The 25,374-nt window shown below is 45.6% G+C and overlaps 1 protein-coding gene across 1 annotated transcript in view; it reads right to left on the bottom strand.

The window, feature by feature from the left end:
* Nucleotides 1-25,374, bottom strand: part of MARCH6 (membrane associated ring-CH-type finger 6) — a 499,681-nt gene that overhangs the window by 36,384 nt on the left and 437,923 nt on the right. The window contains exon 19 of the mRNA XM_018566614.1: nt 19,751-19,883. Coding sequence (XP_018422116.1) covers nt 19,751-19,883 — 133 coding nt within the window. The remainder of the gene's footprint in view (nt 1-19,750; nt 19,884-25,374) is intronic.

Genomic DNA, 25,374 nt, shown 5'->3' with positions numbered 1-25,374 from the left:
TGACGAGAATGGAGTCGCTGTCATCCTGTCAGTTTCCGGATGACAGCGGCTCTGTGCGTGGCCGAACAGGGGATCGATAAATATCATATCATTGATATTTACCGATCCTCTGTGCAGCACAAACAGTGGAGTGATCGTCTGATCACTCCAGTGTTTGTAGATAACTGGGGACACATGGGGGTTATTCACAAAGCTGCCGAAGGCAGCAGTGTGAATAACCGACCCGAAGTGAAGTGTTCGCTGTTCGGCTATTCTCTTCAGGCTTGTACGGCTGATTTCAGCTGTACACCGACTGAAATTAGCCATACATTGGCTTGCTGCGGCTAGGTTCAGGTTGACCGTACATGCTCAGCATGTTCGGCCGATCCAAAGTGCAGAAGGAGTTCGACTTAGCTGATCCAACATCTGGATTGGCTGAGCCGAACCTCCAGCAGGCTACTCGCTGCTGTTCGGCCTATTCTCATAGGGGGCCGAACAGCAGTGAGTGAATAGCCGAATGCCGCTCGGCTATTCTGCTCGGTACCGAGCAGAATAGAAAAAGCAGGGGGAAAAAAAGGAGAAAATGATTGGGCGGAGCTAACAATGACAGCTAGCTCCGCCCAACTGTTTTCTATTGGCCGGGACCAGCTGTCATTACAATGAGAGCTTGTCGGAGCCGGCTGTGATATCAAAGCCGGCTCCGACAAGCTCTCATGACAGTTCAGCGTTCCCTGGTCACTAGGTAACCAGGAGATGCTGAACTGTCATTACACACTGAGAACCCGGTGGAGCCGCCGTGATATCATGGCGGCTCCACTGGATTCTCAGTGTGTAATGACAGTCCGGCGTCCCCTGGTTACCTGCTAACCAGGGGACGCTGATCTGTCTCTGCATGCACGTGGCCGGAGCCAGCCGTGAGATGATGGCTGGCTCCGCCCAGCTGTCAGTAGCAGGCTGTCGGCCGGCCAATGGCTGGCCGTTCGGCCAGCTTCGGCTTTCACCCCGGCTCAGTCGAGCGGAAGCATATGCCTTCTGCTCAACTGAGCCGCTCGGCCAACTTCGGGAGCTGTACGGGCTATAGTGAATAGCCCATACAGCAGCCCTTCGGTTCTTCCATCTCATTTCGTACTTCCCTAGAGGAATTCCCGTTAATGTGTATTCTGCTTGCCTATTTTAAACCCCCGAAGTGCATTACTTTACACTTTTCGACATTAAACCTCATCTGCCATGTAGTTGCCCACTCTCCTATATTATTCAGGTCCTCCTGCAATTTTATAATGTCTAAGTCCATGTCTATTACCCTCCCAATTTTAGTATCATCTGCAAACACAGAAACATGGCTATTAACACCCTCCCCAATATCATTAATAAACAGGTTAAACAGTATTGGGCCTAGCACAGAACCCCAGGGCATGCCACTCTCAACCTTAGCCCAATGTGATAAAGAGTCATTTATCAAGACTCTCTGGACACGTTCCTGTAGCCAGTTCTCTATCCATGTACACCCCATTTCATCAAGATTTCAGCTTGTGTATTAAGCGTTTATGTGGTACTGTGTCAAATGCTTTTGCAAAATCCAGGTACACCACATCCACTGGTTTTCCTCTATCCAGATATCTGCTCACCTCTTCGTAGAATGTTAGTAGGTTGGTCTGACAAGAACGATCCTTCATAAATTGGTGCTGATTATCACTTATTATACTCTTGTCACAAACAAAAGCCACTAAATAATCCTTTATCATTCCCTCAGTTTGCATACTATTGATGTTAGACTAACCGGTCTGTAGTTACCCGGTTGGCATCTTAAACGCTTTTTGAATATTGGTACTACCGTAGCTTTACGCCAGTCACTTGGTAACCTTCCAGTCATTAACGAGTCCCTGAAGTCCTTGCTCTTTTCTTACCTTTTATTGTCTATATATTGGAAGAATTTTGGGTGGTTTTCTTACAGACTGTGGCGATATGCTTTTCGTAATCTATTTTAGCTGTGCGGATTTCATGTTTACATATCTTATTGCATTCCTTGTAGATCTGGAATGCCAAAGCAGTCCCTCCTTTATTTTTGTTACCCGATGGTATGCACTTGGTAATAGCATTATATAATGTATTCCTAAAACAATCCCACTATTCGTCAGTGTTCAATGTGTACAGGACGCCAGGAATGGGTCCTGGATGGACGGTATATCCCTCCCTTGTTTAGGTGGTGGACCCGTTAAGGTCACATTGTATTCAGAGCCTCCATCCCTGACTACAGCCAGTTCTGGTAATGAAAGGGTTAAACCACCAGCCAGATGGTGTGTTAAAAAGGAACAGGAAGCCAGTCAGTCTGTCTGTGTGGAGTGTTTGGAACAGGACACATGGCTATGTGTGTTAAGCTGTGGAATACAGTCTGCCGAGACACTGCTGGGGCACCTGTGTCCATACTGGAACCCTCTGTGAGCAGGCTGGGACTCTAACCCTGAGGCTGGAACTCTAACCCTGAGGTAGGACTTAGTATACAGGCGCTGAGCCGAATCTTGTATTTGCTGAATATAAGCCATTTACTTTGACTGTTTGTGTAAAAGAAAAAAAGTTTATTTTCTGATACGGCTGGCTATGGGTCATATCCGCCCTGAATATTACAAATGTTAAAAATGAATTCTCCCATTTAGCGTCATGCACAAGATGACACAACTTGTCGAAGTTTGCCTTTCTGAAATTTAGCTTTCTTGTCAGACCGACACACTTCTCTTTTCTGTACCCAACATTAAAAATAATCACCCTGTGATCACTATTACCCAATGTGTCCCTAATTGCTATGTCTACAACTAGGTCTGCATTTTTAGAGATTAACCCCTTCGTGACGGGAGACGTACACTGTACGTCCAGCCACAAAGGGACCAAATGACTTGTCACGTACACTGTACGTGACGAGTTATTTGCTGCTTTAGAGGGCTGTTAATCGCTGAGAATCAGCTTTTAACATTCATTAATGGCTGCCCTTACTACAGAGGCATTCATTAATGAAAGGGTTAACCTTTTTCAGACACCCGATACCTTAATATCGGGTGTCTGAGAGTCAAAGCAAAGCGGACACAGATGCCGGCTTTTGCCGGCATTCTGACAGCTCGTATAGATCGAGAGATATCTCTCTCAAGCTATACTGGCTTTTTTTTTTTTTTTTCATGAATAGATACAAAATGTGTCTATTCCTACAATGTATCTATTCCTGGAAGAAGAATGTTTGTTTGCTGATCGTTGTTGCAACAATCAGAAAACATTTAGTAACAGCTGAATCCTGAACTGCTGCAGGATCAGTGTCACTAACTTATTATCGGCTGTTCTGAAGTTTGAAGCAGCCTGATAATAACCAAAAATTTATTAATTTATCATGCAGTAACAGTGAGATTAATTCACAAAATCTGCTTGATATAATTAAATAAATAAAATAACATTTTTAAGTTAAAAAAAAAAGTGAAAAGTGTAAAAAAAATAAAAAAATGTGTAAAAAATAAAATAAAATAAGGGACAAATAAATGAATGTATTTATTGCATTTTTTTAGCTGTGCTGGTTTTGTAAAAAAAATACTACAAATCAAAACTGGGAAAAAAGTGTTTTTTTTAAACGGTTTTTTCCTCTTTTTTTATATTTTATTTGTCCTAAGTGAGGCGTTAGACGCACATATGTGATATAAATATGTAGCCCTATCTGTCCTCTAAAAAACAATATATAATATGTGTGGGTGCACTTTGTAAGAAAGTATATTACTGACGTGGAAGAATCACACAGCAAAAATGTCAAAAGTGTGTCAGTCATTTACGAACAGAAACTAAAAACAAGCTCAGTCATGAAGGGGTTAATAGACCTCGAATTGCTAGTTGTGACCTCAACCATTCGGTCCATGAAATTGTCCCGCAATAGGTTTAGAAAACGTCCAGCCTTTTTAGAATGAGAGGTTCCATTTGACCAATCAATGTCCGGATAATTGAAGTTACCCATTATAACAACATTCCCCTGCTTCCCAGCCTATCTTTTTTACAATGTAGTCAAGTCTCCTCCTCTTCCCCTATATTCGGGGGTTTATAACACACAGCCACAATAATTTTACCACTAGCCACAACTCCACACCCTCACTACTGTCTGCTGTTAAGTCATCTAGTCTATGTACAGTTAGGTTGTTTTTCACATACATGCATACTCCACCCCCCCTTCTACTAACCCTCTCCCTCCTGAACAAGTTGTACCCTTGTACATTAGTTGCCCAGTCACGTGAGCTGTCTAACCAATTTTCTGTTATTCCCTCTATATCGAAGTCCTCTTCAAGAAACATAAGTTCCAGCTCCACTCATTTGTTTGCTAGGCTTCTAGCATTCGTGTATATACATTTTAGTTTAGTGCTAGTGATTCAAGATTTATTATTGCTCATTCCTGATTCACAACTATTTACTTTATCTGACCCTATTACGGTTAAAACATTACTAATTAATTTGATTGGAGTGAGCCTGCTGCCCCCCCTTTTATAACTGCCCTCTTTATTAAATGCCCCTGTATTTACTTGCTCATTGTTAATTAACCCCATTTTTATTCCCTCCCTCCATATTTTTGTTTAAAAGCTCCTCCAGTCTTTTAACCATGTAGTCCCCCAAAAGTGCTGCACCTTCCCCATTTAGATGCAGCCCATCTCTGCTGTAGAGCCATTAACCGACTGAGAAGTCAGCCCAGTTCTCCATGAACCCAAAGCCCTCTTTCCGACACCACTTCCGCAGCCACTTGTTCAGTTCTCTCAACTCCCTCTACCTCTCTGGAGTGGCACAGGCAGTATCTGAGAAAATACCACCGTGGAGGTCCTTTTCTTCAACCTAGCCCCTAAGTCTTTGAACTCTTATTTTAGGACACTCCATCTGCCTCCAGTTTTGTCATTGGTGCCGATGTGTACCATAAAAGCTGGGTCATGCCCAACCCCATCCATTAACCTGTCCATCTGTTCCGCAATGTGTCGAACACGAGCCCCCGGTAAGCAACAGACTGTTCGACGCTCACGGTCCCGATGACAGATTACCCTGTCTGTCCGTCTGATAATTGACTCCCCCACCACCAAAATCTGTCTTTCCTGTCCTTCCGTCCTGCCCTCATCCTTACTGGAGCAGTCACTCTCCCTGCAGATGGAGGAAGCGTCTTGCTCCAGAAATGCCACCCCTGAACTAATATCCCCAATATCCTGCAACCTGGCATATTTATTGGGTTGTATCAATTCAGGGCTACCCTCTCTCGCACTCTTCCCTCTACCCTGCCTTCTAACAGTAACCCAGCTACCCACCTTGGGATCCTGCTCCTCCATATTCTTCCTCTATACCACCCTCCACCAGAATCTAATGAGTCAGATCCAGACTCCTCCCATGTTGTTTATGCTCCCCAGTGTTGCCAGTTTATTGTTTAGATCCAGAATCTGGGCTTCCAAACAAACAACTAGCTTACATCTGGCGCAACAGTATTCACCCTCAAATGCATGTTCAAGAAATGCATACATTGATCAAGATGTGCACCGGGTTGCATACCCACTCATGGAAGACATTTTTATTTTCTCAATTTTAGTTTAGTCATTTATTTAATTTTAGGCCCAGATGTAACTCAATGTGAAATGAGAATCACATAGTTTATTTTCCTTAAGCCATTATCTTTGGTATTGTATAGCTGGTTATTATACTGCCACCTTGTGGGCATTTTGGTTATTGCAGCATGTTTTTTCCTCTTTTACTTGCCATCTATGATGTATTTCCCCCTTCTTCAAGAACTAGTGTTAGTGTCATGGCTGCATATAGAAGGACCACATGTACATGCTAGCTTGGAAACATTATCATCCTTGACCTTCAAAAACCATCTATTCATTAATCTGCTGTATCCTGTTGCTTGCTGCAAACAATAAAGCTCTTCGTAGATCAAAAGGTATTTGGTGAGTTCAGCTATCTGATAAGGATTGCCCACAGTGATTATATCTGCTTATACAGGCCAGGCATAGAGGTCTCAGCAAGGGATACATCGCTAATACAACAATCTAAATCAGAATACTGGTCTTTCCAACAACTTGCCACACAGGCTGGTTCCAGGGTGGAGCCCTCCTGACTCCTGGACAGGGACCTCCTCTGTCTCCCAGGAGGAACCACTCACTTAGCAGACTGAAATATCTTATGGAGGCCCTAATGAGCCAGCTTGCTCACCACTTTCCCCTAGAGGAAGAACTTCAGTATTACAGTTGAATCTGGGCCATACATATCTGCCACCCTGGCTATACCCAGACATTTTTATCTGCCTGCTGCCACTAATATACACACACACTACATTACCAAAAGTATTGGGACACCCCTCCAAATCATTGTATTCAGGTGTTCCGTGAAATCGCCTTGCAACTAAATATTCCACGGTCAACTGTTAGTGATATTATAACAAAGTGGAAGCAACTGGGAACAATAGCAACTCAGCCACAAAGTAGTCGGCCACTTAAAATGGAAGAACGGGGTCAGCGCATGCTGTAGTGCACATTACACAGAAGTCGCCAACCTTCTGCAGAGTCAATAGCTACAGACCTCCAAACTTCGTGTGGCCTTCAGATTGGCACAACAACAGTGCATAGAGAGCTTCATGGAATGGGTTTCCGTGGCTGAGCAGCTGCATCCAAACCTTACTTCACCAAGTACAATGCAAAGCGTCGGATCCAATGGTTTAAAGCACGCCGCCACTGGACTCGCGCGGCGGTTGCCAGGAGAACGGTACTTGCCTGACTGCATTGTGCCAAGAGTAAAGTTTGGTGGAGGGGGGATTATGGTGTGGGGTTGTTTTTTAGGGGTTGGGCTTGGCCCCTTAGTTCAAGTGAAGGGAACTCTTAAGGCATCAGCATACCAAGACATTTTGCTCAATGTCATGCTCCCAACTTCATGTGTGTGTAAAGGCCGGCTTTTGGCAATATAGGGATGCACTGATACGATTTTTTCCAGATCAAGTACTTGTTTACTGATACATTTTTGTTTAGTGTCATGTGACAATTTTCCTAAAACTATGTTTCGGCGGCCGATATATCGGTGCATCCCTAATATATATACTTTACTGTCGAGGGCTCTGGGAAATATCAGGGGTCTAGATCCTAGATATTTCCCTTTTAAAATAGAAAAAGAGATTGAGGACACAGAGTGGGGTGGTGCGGGAGGAGAGCTCAACCTCCTGTGACACGCCACTCACAGCGCTCTCATCTCCATCCTGATCTGTCACAGAAGGCTGAGTGGGGCTGTGTGGGAGGAGAGCTCAACCTTCTGTGACACGCCGCTGACAGCTCTCTCCTCCTTGCCCCACTCGGCCTCCTGACAGTTTTTTTCCTCCCCACTGTACGCTGTTCTGTTTTAGAGGGGACACAAAGCAGCGCCCAGCGAGGAGGAGAGAAACTAGGGATGCACTGCAATTTCGACCAAAAGATGGTACTTTCAGCACTTTACCCAAACTACCATTTTTGGACTATATGTTTTGGCGGACCAAATTTCGTGGCATCCCTAATAAATATAGTTTAACCCTTACACTGTCAACGCTGGAATAACAGCAGTAAGCTGGTTTTAGAATGTATCTGGAGGATTAGCTTTTGCATGTAGAAGTGATCCTTAAAGCTGCCTGATCACTTCTACGGGATGAGGAAGTGCAGGTGCAACAACTTCCCCCCCACAGACCCCTGATGTCTCCATAAAGGGTATCTTTTACCTGTACAGTGCAAAAACACAAGGTTACATTAATTTAAAAAAAAACAGATCATGACCAGGTATGGCGAATGGAAATTTTTAAGAAAAAATAATTATAACGTTATAAATTAGTTTAAAAAAGAATAAGATAGAATAAAATAAGTGTAAAAAAAAAGTACCTCAGCATTCCATGCAATGTAAATTTTTAGGTATCGTAGTTTATTGCTGTTTAGTGAGTGCACTCATTTTTGAGGCCTGTTATATTTGCTATATATTTGACATAAACTCACCTTTAAATTTTACAAATAATGAGAATAACATTTTGTTTGTGTGCACTTAAATTGTAGTGTATATTTGACTTAAAATATAAGTTTGATAAACAGTTACGCAAATATTCTTTAGGCCAAGAAGTCACTAATTAGTATGTTAGTAAAAGTGAAAAAGTTGCTGCAGCAACACAAGGTTTAAAGGATAACTGTATATTTAGTACCGCTATCATTTAAATATTCCACCTAAATCCTACACTTAAAGGAGAACTATGGGGTTAGGGCTTTTCCCCATAGTTCTCCTTAGGGTAACGGGAGGACACAAACTAGTGTCCTCCCGGCACCCTAAGCTCAGTATACCGCGAGCTACAGCTCACGGTATACTGAGACGCCGCAGTATAACGCGAGCTACGGCTCGCGTTATACTGAGACGCGGCAGCGGATCCCGACAATGTCTGGATCCGCCCAGCTGCGTGAGTGACAGCTGGCTCTGCCTACCTAGAGGCAGAGCCAGCTGTACCCACCCTACCCCGTCTGTTCCACCAGTCAGCGCTGGAGGACCGGAGCGGGGAGGGGGGAATCCAGCCACTCCCCTGTCACGGTAGAGAGCTGTGACAGGATCGAGAAGTGAGCTAACGCCGGTATGTGCTCGCTCACCTCCCAATCTACTGAGCCGACCTGTGACAGTCTCATTGTCACAGGTTGGCTGGAACTATGAGGTGAGTGAAAAGCACTAACCTCATAGTTCTCCTTTAACTATTCACACTCCTTGCGGATCTTCTCTGTGCAACCCATTAGAAGCCACAAAGCTTCCCTCCAAAATGTATTTCTATGGAAATTCCATGCACCATTAGCCCCAACAATGAGCACGTTTCTATAGTTATGAATGGAGACTCTACTGTGTCTGCATGAGCCAGTGACTTTTTGTGAGGAGGATGTGGGGGCTCCAAGTGAGTTACACACTTAAGATCTCAGAGGAGTGTAGACTGTGCTTGCGAGTAATGTTGTGCAGGTGGGCTATATTTTAAATAAAGTTCTTTATATACAGTACTGTCCAAAAGTTGTATGCAGGTGTAAAAATAATGCTGTTAAGTAAGAATGCTTTCAGAAATAAAAGTGTTGTTTATTTAATTGTTGTTTGTTTAATTTTATTAATTAAATAGAAAGTAAATGAACAGAAGAGAAATCCAAATCAAATCAATATTTGGTGTGACCACCCTTTGGCTTCAAAACAGTATCAATTATTCTAGGTACACGTGTACACAGTTTTTGAAGGAACTCGGCAGGTAGGTTGCCCCAAACATCTTGGAGAACGAACAACAGATCTTTTGTGGATGTAGGATGTGTCAAATACTTTTTTCTCTTCATGTAATCCCAGACAGACTTGATGTTGAGATCAGGGTTCTGTGCCAAACTATCACTTCCAGGACTCCTTGTTCTTCTTTACGCTGAAGATAGTTCTTAGTAACATTGGCTATATGTTTGGGGTCGTTGTCCTGCTGCAGAATAAATTTGGGGCCAATCAGGGAGGCATCTGCTTGTATTTCTCAGCATTGAGGACACCATTGATCCTGACCAAATTTCTAACTCCATTTGCAGAAATGCAGCCCGACTAGCAAGGAACCTCCACATTGCATCACTGTTGCCTGCAGACACTCATTATTGTACAGCTCTCCAGCCCTTCAGTGAATAAACTGCCTCCTGCTACAGCCAGATATTTTACATTTTGACTCATCAGTCCAGAGCACCTGCTGCCATTTTTCTTCCACGAAGACCACTTGGGGAACATTCTGGGATCTCCAGCATAGTCCACAAGGGGATATTGGTCTCCCGATGTATAGTGATTAGGGGCAATAGTTGGGATGCCTGATAATAGAGCAATATATTAGGTAGGCCTATACCTCCATCTTTTTTATGCTTATATAATGTGGATTTGGGTACTCTGGGTCTCAGGGGGTGCCAGATGAATGTTAAAATTCGTTTCTGTAGGGATCGTAGCGCAAAGGTTGATATGGCAATTGGTAAGACTCTAAAATAATACAACAGCTTAGGCAGGATGGTCATCTTAATTGCTGCCACTATCCCGAACCAAGACAGTTTATGGCGCTCCCAGCTAGTCATTAAGGATTTAAGGTGGTGGAACAGGGGTAAATAATTGGCTGTGTATAGAGTAGCATAAGATGGTGTAATATTTACACCCAGATATTTTAGGGACAGCCGTTGCCAAGAGAATGCAAAGTTCTCGCGGAGCTGTTCGTATGTAGATTGGGTGAGAGAAATGTTTAGGGCAGATGACTTTTCCCAATTTACCACCAAGCCTGAAACCCCTGAGAATAGGTCCAAAATGTGTAGTAGATTGGGGATGGAGGTATGAGGCTGGGTGATAGTTAGCATGACATTGTCAGCAAATAGGCTGGTTTTATATTCTACCCCTGCCACCTCCACTCCCCTCACATTAGGGTTGTTTCGGATTAAGTGTATCAGGGGTTCGATGGCTAGAGCAAAAAGAACTGGTGACAGAGGGCAGCCCTGACGAGTGCCCCTCTCTATGGTAATAGGGTTAGATACACGACCCAGATACTTGATGCGGGCCATTGGCCCAGTGTAGAGGGCTTGTAACCAGTTTAAGAACGGTCCCTGGAAGCCCCATTTAGCTAATATATAACGCAAATAATCCCAGGAGATCGAGTCGAATGCCCGCTGAATGTCCAGGGACAATAAGAGGCCTGGAACATTCCTGGTTTTGAGCACATGTACAAGATGAATAATTTTTCTAATGTTGTCTCCCGCTTGTCTGGATGGGATAAATCCCACCTGGCCCCTATGGATTATCGTGGGCAGGAACGCATTAAACCGGTTAGTCAATATTTTCGTGAGTATTTTAATGTCCACGTTTAAAAGAGATATTGGACGAAGATTATTAGGGTCCAGGTGGTCTTTATCTGGTTTGGGGACCATAGAAATATATGCTAGTAAGGATGAGTGGTGCAATGAATAACCTTTGCTTAATGAGTTAAACATGACAGTTAGTCTAGAGGCCAGGATATGTGCTAATTTTTTATAATATAGGGCAGAGAAGCCATCAGAGCCTGGGGCCTTAGATGTTTTGAGGGATCTTATGGTTAACATTACCTCCTCCTCCGTTATAGCTGAGTGCAGGGAATCAAGGGATTCCTGGGACACCAACGGGAGAGTAAGGTCTTTAAATACGGCGTCCACTCGCTCTTTGCAGAATCAGCCTGAGGAGGAATAAAGATTCGTAACATTTTCATGAAAGGAATCAACGATCCTGTCAGGGTTTGCAGTAAGGTTTCCCTGAGCAGTTCGGAGTTTAATGGGGGTGTTCTTCAGGGGTAGTGAGTTTAGTTTATGGGCTAGCATAGAGCCGGGTTTGTTAGATCTGGTGAAGAGCTTATGTTTAGACCACCTGATAAGCTTCTCTGTTTGTTTGTCTAACAGGAGGTTCAGTTCAGTTTTGACTGTGTTGAGGCGTGCTAACAGTTGTTTATCAAATTTAGCCCTCAGTTGTCTATCGAGCTCCTCGAGCGTGGTGTATAGTTCTTTTATCCTACTATTTCTGTCCCTTTTCCTACGGGAAGCCATTTCTATTAAGTGGCCTCTCATAGTAGCATTATGGGCCTCCCAAAGAATTACTGGGGAGTCCACTGTGCCAGTGTTCAGAGTGAAGTATTGTCGGGCATGCGACTCGACCTGTTGCAAAAAATCCCCGAGGTCAACAAACTTTCATCACACACCATAAGTACTGTTGCTGGGTACCTGCTGCTAGGTGGAATCTCACTGCGTTAGCGGCATGATCCGACCATGCTACTGCCTTGATGCGAGCAGAAAAGAATGCGTTTAGGGTACTTTGCTGGGTGAATACATGGTCTTTCCTACAGAAGGAATGATCGGGGTTAGAGAAGAACGTATAGTCCTTAGTGGTCGGGTTTAATTCTCTCCAAACATCTACCAGGTGGTGATCATTCAATAATGTGAGGAGGGAGTGATAGTGTGGGTGATAGGTTTAGTGTTATCATTAGCAGGGTGAAGTACCTGATTAGTGTCTCCTGCGAGGAGCCATATACCCTTCAAATGTTGGGATACGACCCTGAGCAGATGAGACAGGAATCAAAGCTGATGGGTATTCGGACAATAATAAGACACAATAGTTACATCTACTTCATATAAGGTTCCCACTAAAATCACATAACGTCCTGTAGGGTCTGTAACTTGCTTATCACAAACAAACGAAAGGTTCTTACGTAGTGCAATCAGCACGCCTCTTTTCTTTTCAGTAAAGGTTGCATTATAGAAAACAGGGAAGTTTTTGTGTAGGTATTTGGGGCAGGAAGATGTGGAGAACCTAGTCTCCTGCAAACATACTATGTCCGCATGACGAATAGTAAGAAAATGCCTTATTTTGTTTGTGAGGGGAATTCAGACCTTGGACGTTATGGGAAAGTACAGTAAAATCAACAGCCATGAGGGTAAGATCTTTCAGAAGAGCATTGTACTCCGCCGCGAGCAAGCGCCTTGCGAGTGGAGGAACTCACGCACAACCAGAGGGTGAGGGGCTGAGAGTATGCATTCCAATTCACTGATGGGTCAAGGAGGGAAGAAGAAAAGTCAGGAGAAAGAATAGAGCTAGGCATCCCATACAGGGAACAGTAAACATAATAAAACAAACAAAAAATTGAACTGTCCTTAAGGTCAAGTGTAACGGGGGAAGAGGTGGACCAAGTATCTCCTCTCCCATGGGTCTCATGGAGGGGGGGGGGGGGGGGTGAAGGCACCCGGTCCCTCATAAGAGCCGCAATATAGATAATTTATAAAACTCGTGTAATTCTCACATAAACTTGTATAAATCACACCGGAAAGTATATGACTGACCGTATGGGGGGGGGGAAACTTTGCAAGTTTGCATCAGATCGGCAATAATAGGTTAGGGGCAATGGCTCCCACCTTTAACAACCTGGGGTGCTGTTTTAAGGTAAGGCAAGTGAAGGAATGCGGTTATACCGTATGCAACTGAGTTAACAGAGGTAGTAGACTTCACGTCTAAGGTGTTGGCTGGTTAGGCGGGTCAAACCCTCAGGTAGGATCAGAGGGGGTCGGTGCCATTCTCAACCTCCGCGGACGGTTCGCTGGGATTGTTGCTTCCTTTCCCATAGTGGACTCGGGGGTACCGGACGGGGACTGCCTGCGGCCTGCGTGGTGGTCTTCTGCGATGGTGGGAGCAGTGTCAGTTCCTGAAGTATTTTTCTCAGTTCATTGGGGGTGGTGATGGAGTAGGACTTGCCCTTAAATGTGAATAGCAGTTTAAATAGGAACCCCCACCTGTAGGCGACATCATGGTTGCGTAAAGCTTCCAGAAATGGCCGCAGGGCCCGGCGGCGTTGCATAGTGGTAGGCGATAGGTCTGCAAATACCTGGAACTCATGACCTCTGGCAGAGCGCAGCACTTCTTCCTTGGTACGGTAATACGTAAACTTAACGATTATATCCCTCGGGGGGCCATCCTGTCGCTTGGGGGCTAGTGCCCTATGTATGCGATCGAACTCCAGGCGATCGATTGGTATTGTTGGGGCCAGTTCTTGTAGGAGCGCTGTAATGGTCGATTGTATATCCACAATAGATTCGGGCAGGCCACGGAAGCGGAGGTTGCCGCGACAGGCCCTGTTCTCCATGTCCTCGACCTTATCCATGAGGGCTATGAGGTCTGCATTCACAGTATCGAGGTCCTGTTCGTGGGACTCCATTACTGCAACCACATCATCCGTCTTCTTTTCGATCTGGTCCGTCCGGGCGCCAATGTCTCTGAGTTCCCTGGTTAGAATCTCAGTCAGCTTCTCAGAGACCGCCTGTAGTTCACACCATGTAACATGGTCTGGAATTTTTTCAACAGAGCTGTGTCTCTCGCATCGTCCAGGTCATCTCCCTGTGTAAGGGGGAGGCTATCCAGGGAGGACGAGTCGTGGGTGTCCTGCAGAAGCAGTGGATACGCGGTTACATCAGGGGTGGCACGTGTGGTAGCCATCTTGGGTGTGCCGCGCCTTGGCGTCTGCTGTTTCCTCGCGTCCTTCTGCCGCTTGCTATGCCTCATAACGTCGCCCCGATTGGCACTAGGGGTCAGGGAGGTAAGGCAGTGATTCCGGGTGTGTGCTGGGTGAGTTTGTTTGCTGATAGTAGCTCCTAGGGGACCGGGTGTTGCAGAGCTCCTTCAGACCGCGGCCATCTTACTCGGCAGCAAGCCACGTCCCCCCCCCAGATCGTACGTTTTTAAAATTACTTTACAACTCTCGCTAGACAAAAGTCTTGCGAGGGTTGTAAAGTGTATGGCCACCTTAAGAATTGATGCTGGTTTGAAGTCAGAGGGTAGTCACAAATTGATAAAAGTAAACAATAAAAATATATATTTTTGAAAGCATTCTCACTATACAATATGTTTTCACACCTGCCTAAAACTTTTGCACAATATATATATACAGGGCTCAAAATTTCCACTCGCCCCCTCGCAATTGGCGAGTGAAAATTGCGTGGGGGTGAGTGGAAATTCATCGAGAGGCAGGGGCGCCGCCGGCAGGACGATGGGGGAAACTGCCACAGCTTCAGCAGCGGCGATCACCTCTCTGGTCCCATCCCCCCCAGCCTGCCTCTCCCACCTCCTGTGGGCAGCGCCACTATGTAAACTACAGAGTAGCTCTGTCTGCATACAGAAGCGACACTTTAGCTGTCTTCCCCAAAATGCCGGGCTATCCATGGAGTCAGTGAGCGATAGCTCCCGCCAGCTTTCTTATCACTCCTTCCCGGCCGTTGCTGTACTGATCAGCTAGCCTGCGTGTGTTGTGAAAGTAGCAGCGCTGGAGTAGATAAATACCCGTCGTGCAGTACAGACCCCCTCCTCATTTCACTGCTGCCATCAGGCCTGACACGCTCCATTCAGAAAGAGGGAGAGTCCGAACAGGGCCCTTCTCTCCAGGGCCCAGGGGTATTTCATAGGACGGCTTTTGGGCTCTACACACTGACAGTGGTGTATGAGGGCAGCTACACTGCCTGCTTCCACTAAAGTACAGGGCAATCTCTGGGATCACTCTGTCCTGCATCCTCATCTTCCACATGACCATCTTATGTGTAGCTGAATTGCTGGAGAACTACAACTCCCAGTATGCCAGGACCTGGCAAGGATGCAGTTATCCCAGAGGAGCGAAGTATCCAATCCCAATAAGTGTGTGTGTACGTTAGTTGCTGCATTTAATTGGAGCAAAGAGGATGGAGCACAGGATCTGTTGCCGAGAGCAACCAATCAGGTTACATAATTCATTCATACACAAGCGTGATCAGTAAAGGAGTTTTGTCGACATGTAAACACACACGCATCTATCTGATGAACAGTATCAGTCATTCCTGGCTCAGTGAGTGCACTCCTTTTAGTAGGCCTTCTCCTTTCCCACATTCACACAGCGTTTATTCGGGCCATATACATCCGTGTGGCGTGCAAGGCCGTATCGGGCCATTCTCACCTCTTTGTTTCTCTTTACTGAGACAGCAGGTGCCATATGTTTTATATAGTAAAGATGGTTATGATATTGCACAAGAAAAAGCAGTGTTTTGCGGTGCCAGCAATGCCTGCAGATTTTTAATCAGAATGATTCCCATAAGTCAAAAAAGATGAGGTTTGAGGAAGTGATTTTACAATTGGACACAATAGTTTTCTCTACCATAGGATTGGAAATGATGTGGGAGCCCATAATGGAAAACTTAAAACAGCTGTAAGAGTTTTGTTCTTTGGGGAGGTTTCCTTTTTTACTGAGTAGTGGTGGAGAGGGAGAACCCTGTGCCTCTCCCAGTTGCTCCTGCCAGAAATTCCTGGCTGCAAAAATGAAAGCCGCTCACCCTCCGTACTCGACATAAGTTTGTTAATGAGAGCGGTAGACTGCTGTTTCTCAGATGTAAACAGAGGAAAGGCGGGGAAGATTATATAAAGAAGAATAGTAGTCCCAAAAGTAATGTCTTCAGATAAGTGGAGAACGTAGCCTTTGAGAGATTTTATCGAGGACACAAGCGTTTTAGAGCGTTGGTGACAGAGAGCCCTGGCCATCGATCGGCTGATTGCCATATTCATAGAAGTGACAGCGGCATTTAGACAGTGTTGCTCGTGCTTTTGCAAGGCACAGAGACCAAAGCGAGTCTCATAACTGACAGAGGTCATAAGAGACTACAGGGTCCGTGCGGTGTTTATGCACGAGTTCCAACTAATGGATCTGGGACAGAAGGGAGGAAATTTGTTGAGTCTGCTGTCGCTTAAGTCTGGAGCCCAATCTAATAAGCGTACCCCTAATATAGGCTTTGTGAGCTTCCCAGACAATGTAGGGTGAGCAGTCCAAAGAATTCAAGGCATAATAATTAGACCATAGGTCCCGAGTTACTTTATAAACAAGTGTGGGGTCCGAGATGAGATATTCGTTCAAACACCAATGCCAAGAACGAGGCGCAGTGTGACCTAAATCTAGAATTATCTCAATGGGGGCATGATCAGAGAGAGAAATATTACCGATAGCAGAGCTCGTGACAGAGACGAGGGAGCTGTGGTGAACCAACAAAAAGTCCACACGAACAGGGGCGTATCTGCCGCGAGGCAAACAAGGTGTTTGCCTCGGGCGGCAGATTCCAAGGGAGCGGCAAAAATTCCGGGGTCTCAATGTACCGGCCCGCGAGCTGGTACTTTGTGACCCGTAGCCAGCTCAGAAGTCAGGTACGTGGTCACGGACCGCATACCTGACTTGCAGGAGCAGCTACACAATCTGCATCTCTGTCGGATGCAGACCGTGTAGCTGAGTCTGCGCCGGCACTCGGATCCTTTTCGGCTAGCGTTCTTTCAGTGAACGCTGGCCGAAAGGATTGTGCAGGATTGATTGGTAAGGTCTGCAGCAGACCTTACCAATCGACCACTGAATCCCCAGGGACCGACGTGCCGCCTCACAGCCTCCTCCATGGAACAAGGTAACTGAAGTGTATTAGGCTACATTCACACCTTTATTTTAGGTGCAATTAGGGATTTCTGCGTCAGGAACTTGCGTTTTCCTGCAGCAGAAATCCCTAAATTGGCGTTTACAAATGGTAGCTGTCACCTAAGTTACTGATCAGGTGACAGCAATTGCATGTAATCGCCTGCACACCGCATGCAATGATACGTGATATGTTTACATTCAGTTACGAATCAATCACTCTCCCTGGACGCAATGATTGTGCATCCAGGGAGAGTGTTTTCTAACCGCATGTAATCATATCACGTATCATTACATGCGGTGAGCAGGCGTTTACATGGAGCTACTGTCACCTGATCATTAACTTGAATAGGTGACAGCTGCCACTTGTAAACACCAGATTAGGGATTTCTGCTGCAGTAAAACGCAAGTTTCTGATGCAGGAATCCCTAATCACACCTAAACCTACAGATATGAATAGGGCCTTATTGTGTGTATATTGGTGTCTGTAGTAACAAACCGGATACAGTTAAATTTTACTTTAAAGTATGAAATTTGGCAAGCGGTCCCCATGAGAGAAGAAAATTTGTCGAGTGGCCCCAGAGACGGAAGAGGCGGCATGCGAAGATGGGAGAGACACCGACGGAGGAGGTGGGAGGCGTCGCCGGAGCTCCAGTCGGGCGGAGAAGATGACAATGAGGACGTGTCGGGCGCCGAGGATGAGGAGGCTGTGTTCCAAAGAGGTCAGGCCGTGCAAGGTAAGAGGACTGTGCTGGCAGAGCTCAGCATAGATTCTGCACAGCCCACCAAAGAGTCTCAGGTGTGCTGTGCAATACCTTTTGGTTGGCTCTGCAGGATCCGTAGGGGGCTTTGTCGGGTCTCAGGGGGCATTGCAGGATCTGTGGTGGGCTTTGCAGAACCCATAGGGGGCTCCGCTGCCTGCGAAGCCCACCACAAACCCTGCAGAGTCCACCTGAGATCCTGCAGGATCTGTGGGGGGCTTTGCCGGGTCTCAGGGGGCTTTGCAGGATCTGTGGTGGGCTCTGCAGAATCCATAGGGGGTTCCGCTGCCTGCAAAGCTCACCACACACCCTGCAGAGCCCACCTGAGACCACAGTCGGGTGGGGTACATTTAGTGTGTGGGGGGGGGGGCGCTGAGTTTTGTCTTGCCTAGGGCAGCCCCAAACCAGAATACACCACTGACTGCAACATACTGTATATTCCCGTAAGCAATACGTTTAAAAGGCTAAAAGTAAAACCCATGTGGCTCACATCCAATCTTAAAAAAGGCATAAAGAATAAGAAAAGGGCGTTTAAAAAAATATAAAAGAAAGGAACACTGTCGTCATTTGAAAGCTACAAAGAATATAACAAAATATGTAAAATGGAAAAAAAGATTGCAAAAATCCAAAACAGCCTCATCCTCAGAGCAGTCACTCCAATCCTCATCCTCCGAGCAATCAGTCCGACGAGATGAGAGTTGGAGCCAGCTGTTCAGAAACATGACGACTAAGTCCTTGTTTCTGCAAAAATGTAGAGAGATGCTTTGATGGCCAATGTATATTTCTTTGAAATAGATTCATGATTAAACATTTTATATACTTTCTGACCTATACTTTAAATATTGTATTTCATGACCTGTAAATCCTAGAGACTGTAATTACCATTTCTTGCTTAATGACTTAATGGCTTAGAGAAGCTCAGATAGCCATATATTCCATCATTTTCAATTAGATCAGACCTGACCTATAGAATCTCATTGAGAGAGAGGAGCAACTGTGCGTACTGTTAAGCAGGAAGTAGATCTAGGACAGGTAATGAACTAATACAGCTGCCTCCATGTACTGCACATATATAATTATAAACTGTACACAGAGCCTAGGTTTCTAAAATACTAACGTTGATATGATTATTTACATTAACCACTTGCCATTCACCAATTTTACAAAAAACAGGGGGACGGCAGCCCACCCAGGGTGGTATGACATTTTAAAATGTAATTTGTCTCTGTTCTTATATGTTCCCTCTGACACCCACAAGCACAGTACAATGATTGCACTGTCCATTGGACAGTACAGATAACAAAAAGAGGGTCCAGAGTTCAAGAGAGTGGCTCTGTACCACGTGATCGCTGTGACCAATCAAATTTTTTTTTTGTCTTTTTTCCTTTATATTCTAAAAACATATAAGAAAAACACAGTTTTTTCAAATACCTCCAAAAGAAAGCTATGTTTAAAAAAATATATACAGGTGAAACTCGAATAATTAGAATATCGTGCAAAGTTCATTTATTTCACTAATGCAACTTAAAAGGTGAAACTAATATATGAGATAGACTCATTACATGCAAAGCAAGATAATTTGAGCCGTGATTTGTCATAATTGTGATGATTATGGCTTACAGCTCATGAAAACCCCAAGAACCCCAAATCCACAATCTCAGAAAAGTAGATTATTACATGCAATCAATAAAACAAGGATTGTACATAGAACAATATCGGACCTCTGAAAAGTACAAGCATGCAAATCTACTCAGTACTTGGTTTGGGCCCCTTTTGCAGCACTTACTGCAATTACTTTTGCATGATATTCTAATTATTCGAGTTTCACCTGTATAAAATTAATTTTGGTACAGTATTGCTTGGTCAAATAATTGTGAGTCATCACAGCACTATAAAAATGAAAAATGGCTTAGACAGGAAAGGGGTTTTAACATGCCATAACTTCAAGTGGTTAAACTGATTGCAATCACATACACTAAAAAGGGAATACAACAGTTGTTTCCATTTAAACATTCAACAATAAATTATATGTAAAAACACATACCTAGTAACGGAACAACTCCCGCAGATATAATGCACGGTATACACAGTGACAACAGCAGAACAGAGATGACAGGTGCAGCCAGTTTGCTTATTATAAAATGAAGATCAATATTACGTATTCCGTTTGCATATACCTAAAAAAGTTAGACATAATTGATTCAAAATAAAGTATAAATGCAGTAAAAGTATGGTATTGGTTTTATACTGTTCACATAATTACCAGCATACCTCCTTTTTCATCAGGAGAATGCCTTTGCTAACTTCAAAAAACCTAGAACAGTTATCTGTGTAAGTGTATGTAATCCTTAATAGTAAAACTTTGACACTATATTTCCCTGCCCTTCATAATCCACAAATGAGTTCATATTTTTTATGTACTAAATAAAAGTGGCACTTAGCACCTAGTCATCCTGTCAGTCCTCCCTATGGGTTTCTGACCATGCACATGGAAGCAGATGAGTCAGTTTGCAGCGCTTTATCTGCTTATCAGACCTACAGGATGACATACTGTTCCACATTGTGCCTGTAATTCAATAGTCAGCCTGGCTAACATGCCCCACCAGCTGATACGCCCCCCCACCCCAAGCCCTGCTCAGTCAATGCTGTGGCCTGGCTGACACCCTCCTGCCCAGCCCAGCTAAGCTAATGCTTTGGCCTGGCTGACATGTCTCCCCCACCTGGCTGATACACCTCTGGCCCAGGCCTGCTCAGCCACTGCTGCATGGAATGCAGCAACCTCTACATAAGACATTTTTGAACCATGCCCCCACCCTAAAGAAGAGGGAGCACACAGGATCTCTTGCGGTCACGCAACTGCTGGATACAACTTTTTTTAAAGTAAATGGCAACCTTTTGGTTGCCAGTGGATATTAACTGGGGTTACCACCTGTCCGGGATTCACCCAGACACCCCGGTTTTTGAGCCCTGTGTCCGGGTTTCAGGCCAGCTGACAACCGGACACAAGACACCAAGTGCCGATACTGGCACTTTACATATTTTGACATATGCGGCTGTCTGAGGTCCTGTGCTTGCTGGGGCATAGGAGGACCCTAAACAGCTTCTACTCTGGCTATAGCAGCCTGAGAAATGACAGCTGAAAGCAGAAGTTATATAATACACATCACTTCCGCCTTCAGAGATTGGAGGAGAGCTCAGCAAGTGGAAGAATGCTGATCTCTCCTCCGTTATCCGTATGGGCAGCCGCTGTGCCGGTCCCAGGATTGCATGGGGGACAGCGGAGCCTAGAATAACTGACAGCGGCGGTGAAGGGGGGGGGGAGGGAAGGGGGGGCGCACAGTCTTTGGCACCTTACAAGCATTTGGGTGGCTGTAGAGCTGCCCAAACGCTTGTATGGAACAGCCGATACCGGCTGTTTAAAACAAACTGTATTCTGCTTGTGCGCACGCTAGGGGCCGCATGTGAGCAGAGAAAAAAAAAGCGTTGGTTTATGACGTCCCGTCATAAACTACTTGTACTTGCCGTCAGTCCCATGAGGCAGGCAAGCCTAACTAATTTATTACTTTTATTTTATATATTTTTTTTTTACTCTATTAGACCCCTAGTGTCACCTTTCTACTTCAATACTTTAACTGGGTAATGGCATCTACCTGCTGAGGCAGCTGAATGTAAACACAGCAGGCTGGAAGCAATAGCCAGCCTGCTATTAGCTATTTGAGATTACAATAGAAGGCTGGCTATTGGACCCGCCCACTGCCTGCTGTCAATCAGTCAATCAGCAGGAGAGAGACCTGAAGGAAAAAAATCTCCTTCAGGTCTTCTATTGCTGTTGACAGCAGGCAGTGGACGGGTGCAATAGCCAGCCTGCTACTGGCTAATACAATTTTAAATGGCCAATAGCAGACTGGCTTTTTCTGGAAGCCGCTGGATTGGAGACCTGTTGCGGCCGTGAAGTTTTTCCAAAGAGTGGGCAGCAGAGGCACAGCGGGGGCATGGGGGCAAGTTGGGGGGGTCACGGTTTTCAGCGGTCTCCCCCCCACACGCTGTAACCGGCTGCCGCAGTCTGTGTCAGGTGGGGACACAGTTCGCAGCATACAGTGGGAGAAGGAGAGCAGGTTATTGCGGTGGTGGCGGGAATTAATATTAATGCAAGCTACCTTCTACTCACCTCCTGCTTTTCTTCAGCACTGCATGCAGGTAATAGTAGGGAGAAAGAGAAAAGTGACACACAAGCCAGGATGCAATTTCTAGTCCTGGTGCCTGGGATTTGTCGAGCCCTGGTTTAATGCATGCAGTCTTTCCTCGTAGTTTAGATCCTCCAACCCCTTTATTAGCTTTATTGCCCTTCTCGGAACACTTGTTAGCTCAAGAACATGCTTTCTGCACATCGGTGACCAAAACCGAACCGCATACTCAAGATGTGGCCGAACCAGTGTTTTGCACAGAGGTAGAATTATGGATTTGTTTTTACAGTACATTCCCTTTTTTAAGCATGATAGTACCCTGCTTGCCTTATTTACTGCAGCCAGGCATTGCATGCTGTTACTAAGCCAACTGTCCACTAGGGCTCCCAAATCTTTTTATAACCTCTTATTCCCCCAGTGGGATGCACATTAATGAGTTGCTCGCCTGCGTATTTTTAATTCCAAAATTGATAACCTTACACTTCTCAATATTAAACCTCATCTACCATGTACACTATTTTATCCAGATCTTTCTGTAATATTGTTTTGTCTTCTGTTGAGTTTACTACCGAAGGTAGTTGCATAACTCAGTGATCTATAATTAACTCCCTGTGATGTACAATCAAGAAAATAGGGATAATAATAGCACCCAACGGTCTACTCATATATGAGTCTTCAAAGACTCGGTTACACCAGAGGCTGTGCCATGACTTTTTAACTGGGAAGCACTCTGTGGCTAACTAATGCAGTACACAAAAGTCTGGAAAATGCCAAAATGTGAATACCAGTTCCCGGAGGTCACATTCCAGGCAGGCTTTGTAATTATCCAGTCCAGCGGAGTCCGGAAAAGCTGCATTAACATTCTAGCTCAAGCGGCATTTGGATAAAGTCTTGACAGAAGAAAAAAATAATTCTAAAAAAAGCAAAAGTGGCTAGTAAAAATGGTTAAACTTTTCTCAGAGGAAAGGCATCCAACTTCCTAGGACACAAGCAAAAAACTGAGGAATGTTGGGAGTGATTATAACAGACTGGTCCCTGGATTTGTTTTGTTTGCCAGTCTCCAAATTTTCCTGTAGGTATGGCTATAACGGATTGTCTCTGATCCTGTGTCCCTTAATGAATGAGAAAGAAAAAGGGTTTTATTTATAATTCAAACATACCATCTGTATGTTAGGCAAAACAATGAGCTGTTTTTGGCAGATGGGGTGTTTTGGCCACCAGCAAGGGGTGACCCTAGTCTCCTGTTTAATGTGTAACTAGTGTCCTACTCCCACAGGCATCACTATAACCCACCAGTGAAGATCTTGGGATCTTATGGGTGCCTCCCCTTTTTATACCCGAGTCATATAAAAATCAATTGTTAAAAAACCTACTTGTGGGGGGCCTGAAGATGGCAGAAAAAGGAGCTAGAATCCTAGGCTCCCGGCTCGACTTCACAAAAACAGACTCTTACCTCTATCTAGCTGGCCTCCTAGCACCATGTCCAAGAAGACCAAGCAGCGGCGGGGTCAGTACACCTCAAAATCCGCTTTCAAACGGCTATTTGTGTCTCCAGCACAGGACACGGACGTTCGGCCCACATCGCCTAAACAGGCTACCTCGAGCGCACGAGGTAAGGGCCCTGGCGATCTCACTTACAAAGCTGCTGACTGCCAGCCTCCATCAGGAGCCCTTTTCTCGACCAGCGTATCGGATGTTCACAGCCCCATACCCTCCACCTCTGACACAGGCAGCGATCCCTCCGCAGAGCCATCAATCCACGGCTCCGGTCCTGTCACAACGGCAGCTCTCCCAGGAGAGCAGGAGCACCGATCAGATCCTCGCGCAGACGGCCCTGCTGATGAGCTGGCCACCCGGCTCCGGGACCTTTCAATGCAGACCACACAGCTCTCCCAGAGGGGCACAACCTCTCCTTCTCCTCTTCACCTACTGACAGCTCAGGAAAACCAGATGGAGACCCCCCTGCAGCCTAGGGCTCCCAGAGAGAGTCCTGGCAGTCCCTCTCTACACACAAATAGGGACATAGCATGGACAGTGCCTCCTGCAATAATGGAGGCAAATTACTCCTTGGGCTCATGGAGATCAGACCCCCCTATGCCCCTGTAGCCGGGTAAGACAGTTTGGGCAACTCAGCCTTCCTCACCCCTCCACCTACTGGATCGAGACCTTAGGGACCTGCTTCGAGCCCTGCCAACGAAGGAAGATTTAGTGGCACTGGTGCCCACTAAGGCTGACCTTGAGGCCTTCACCTCCCGTATTGAAGCAGCATACAAACAAGATATTGCAGAGGTCCGTCAGGAAATCTCCTCTTTTTCCACCCAACTGTCCACAGTGGAACATTCTCATGCAGACCTGGCGGAAAGGGTCACTAGACTGGAGGTGGCACATTCCCTCTCGCAACGCCAAGCCACAGAGGTCCTGCTGCACCTAGATGATCTAGACAACAGGGGGCGGAGGAACAACATCCGAATCCAAAGAATCCCGGAGTCCACGAATGCATCTAACCTCAAAGACACGGTGTGGGATATATTCAATTTATACTTGGACAATCCGCCTAACACTCTGATTGAACTAGACAGGGCCCATAGATCCCTCGGCCCCAGGTTGCTTGACCTAGCCAGACCCCGTGATGTGCTTTGTAGGATGCACTTTTATGCCAAGAAAGAGGAGATCATGCAGCGAGCATGGCACAAGGGTCCGGTTGATTTTGATGGAGCACAGATTCATCTCCTCCCGGACCTCTTTCGCCGCACATTACAGATGAGACGAATGTTGAAGCCTCTCTTGGACACCATCTGCTCTTCAGGAGGCAGTTAATGATGGGGATTCCCATTTCATCTAATCATCCGGAAACAAGACCACACTTTCCTGTTGAGAACACCAGAAGACCTTCCAGATCTGTTCGCTTTCCTGGCTGCAGACCCTGTGGCGAACCCGAATTGGCTTTCCCCTTCCTTGGCCCCATCTATTGGTCGAGCACGTCTGGTCAATCGCACAATTACCGAGCGAGGGTACGATGGGCCCGGTACTCCAAACAGAATGATTCGTAATCCCCGAGCTCCCAGGGCAAGGGGCCGTTCTTCACCCTTGCTGCCTTCCCGAAATGAACCATAAAAAGTCACCACCAACTCTGGGTTTCGCAGGTTGCATCGTGTTGCACTATCTTTTCCCGCACACAATGAATAGACTCACTTGAATATCACCTTAAGACACACTATGCCCAGAGTCATTTGGTCTCCCTAGCACTCCACTCCTCAACTGGAAGCCCTTTTTTACTATTAAGAGGGGCCTCCCTGATCCCCCGCCGACATTACTAGCCTTGTTCTATAGGTAGAGTGGGTGGAATTGTTACTGCCCATCCACTAGTTAAGATGTTCATGGGTACGGAGCTCCGGGACACATTGAAGAACAAGACGTGTTCACAATATGAAACGGCTTATGGCGGCCCGGGATTGCCTGGGGAGAGCCCCTTCCCCCATGGACT

The sequence above is a fragment of the Nanorana parkeri genome, unplaced genomic scaffold, assembly GCF_000935625.1.
Source record: "Nanorana parkeri isolate BGI_ZX_2015 unplaced genomic scaffold, ASM93562v1 scaffold963, whole genome shotgun sequence".
Taxonomy (NCBI): Eukaryota; Metazoa; Chordata; class Amphibia; order Anura; family Dicroglossidae; genus Nanorana; species Nanorana parkeri.
This window is presented reverse-complemented; position numbering and strand designations above follow the sequence as displayed.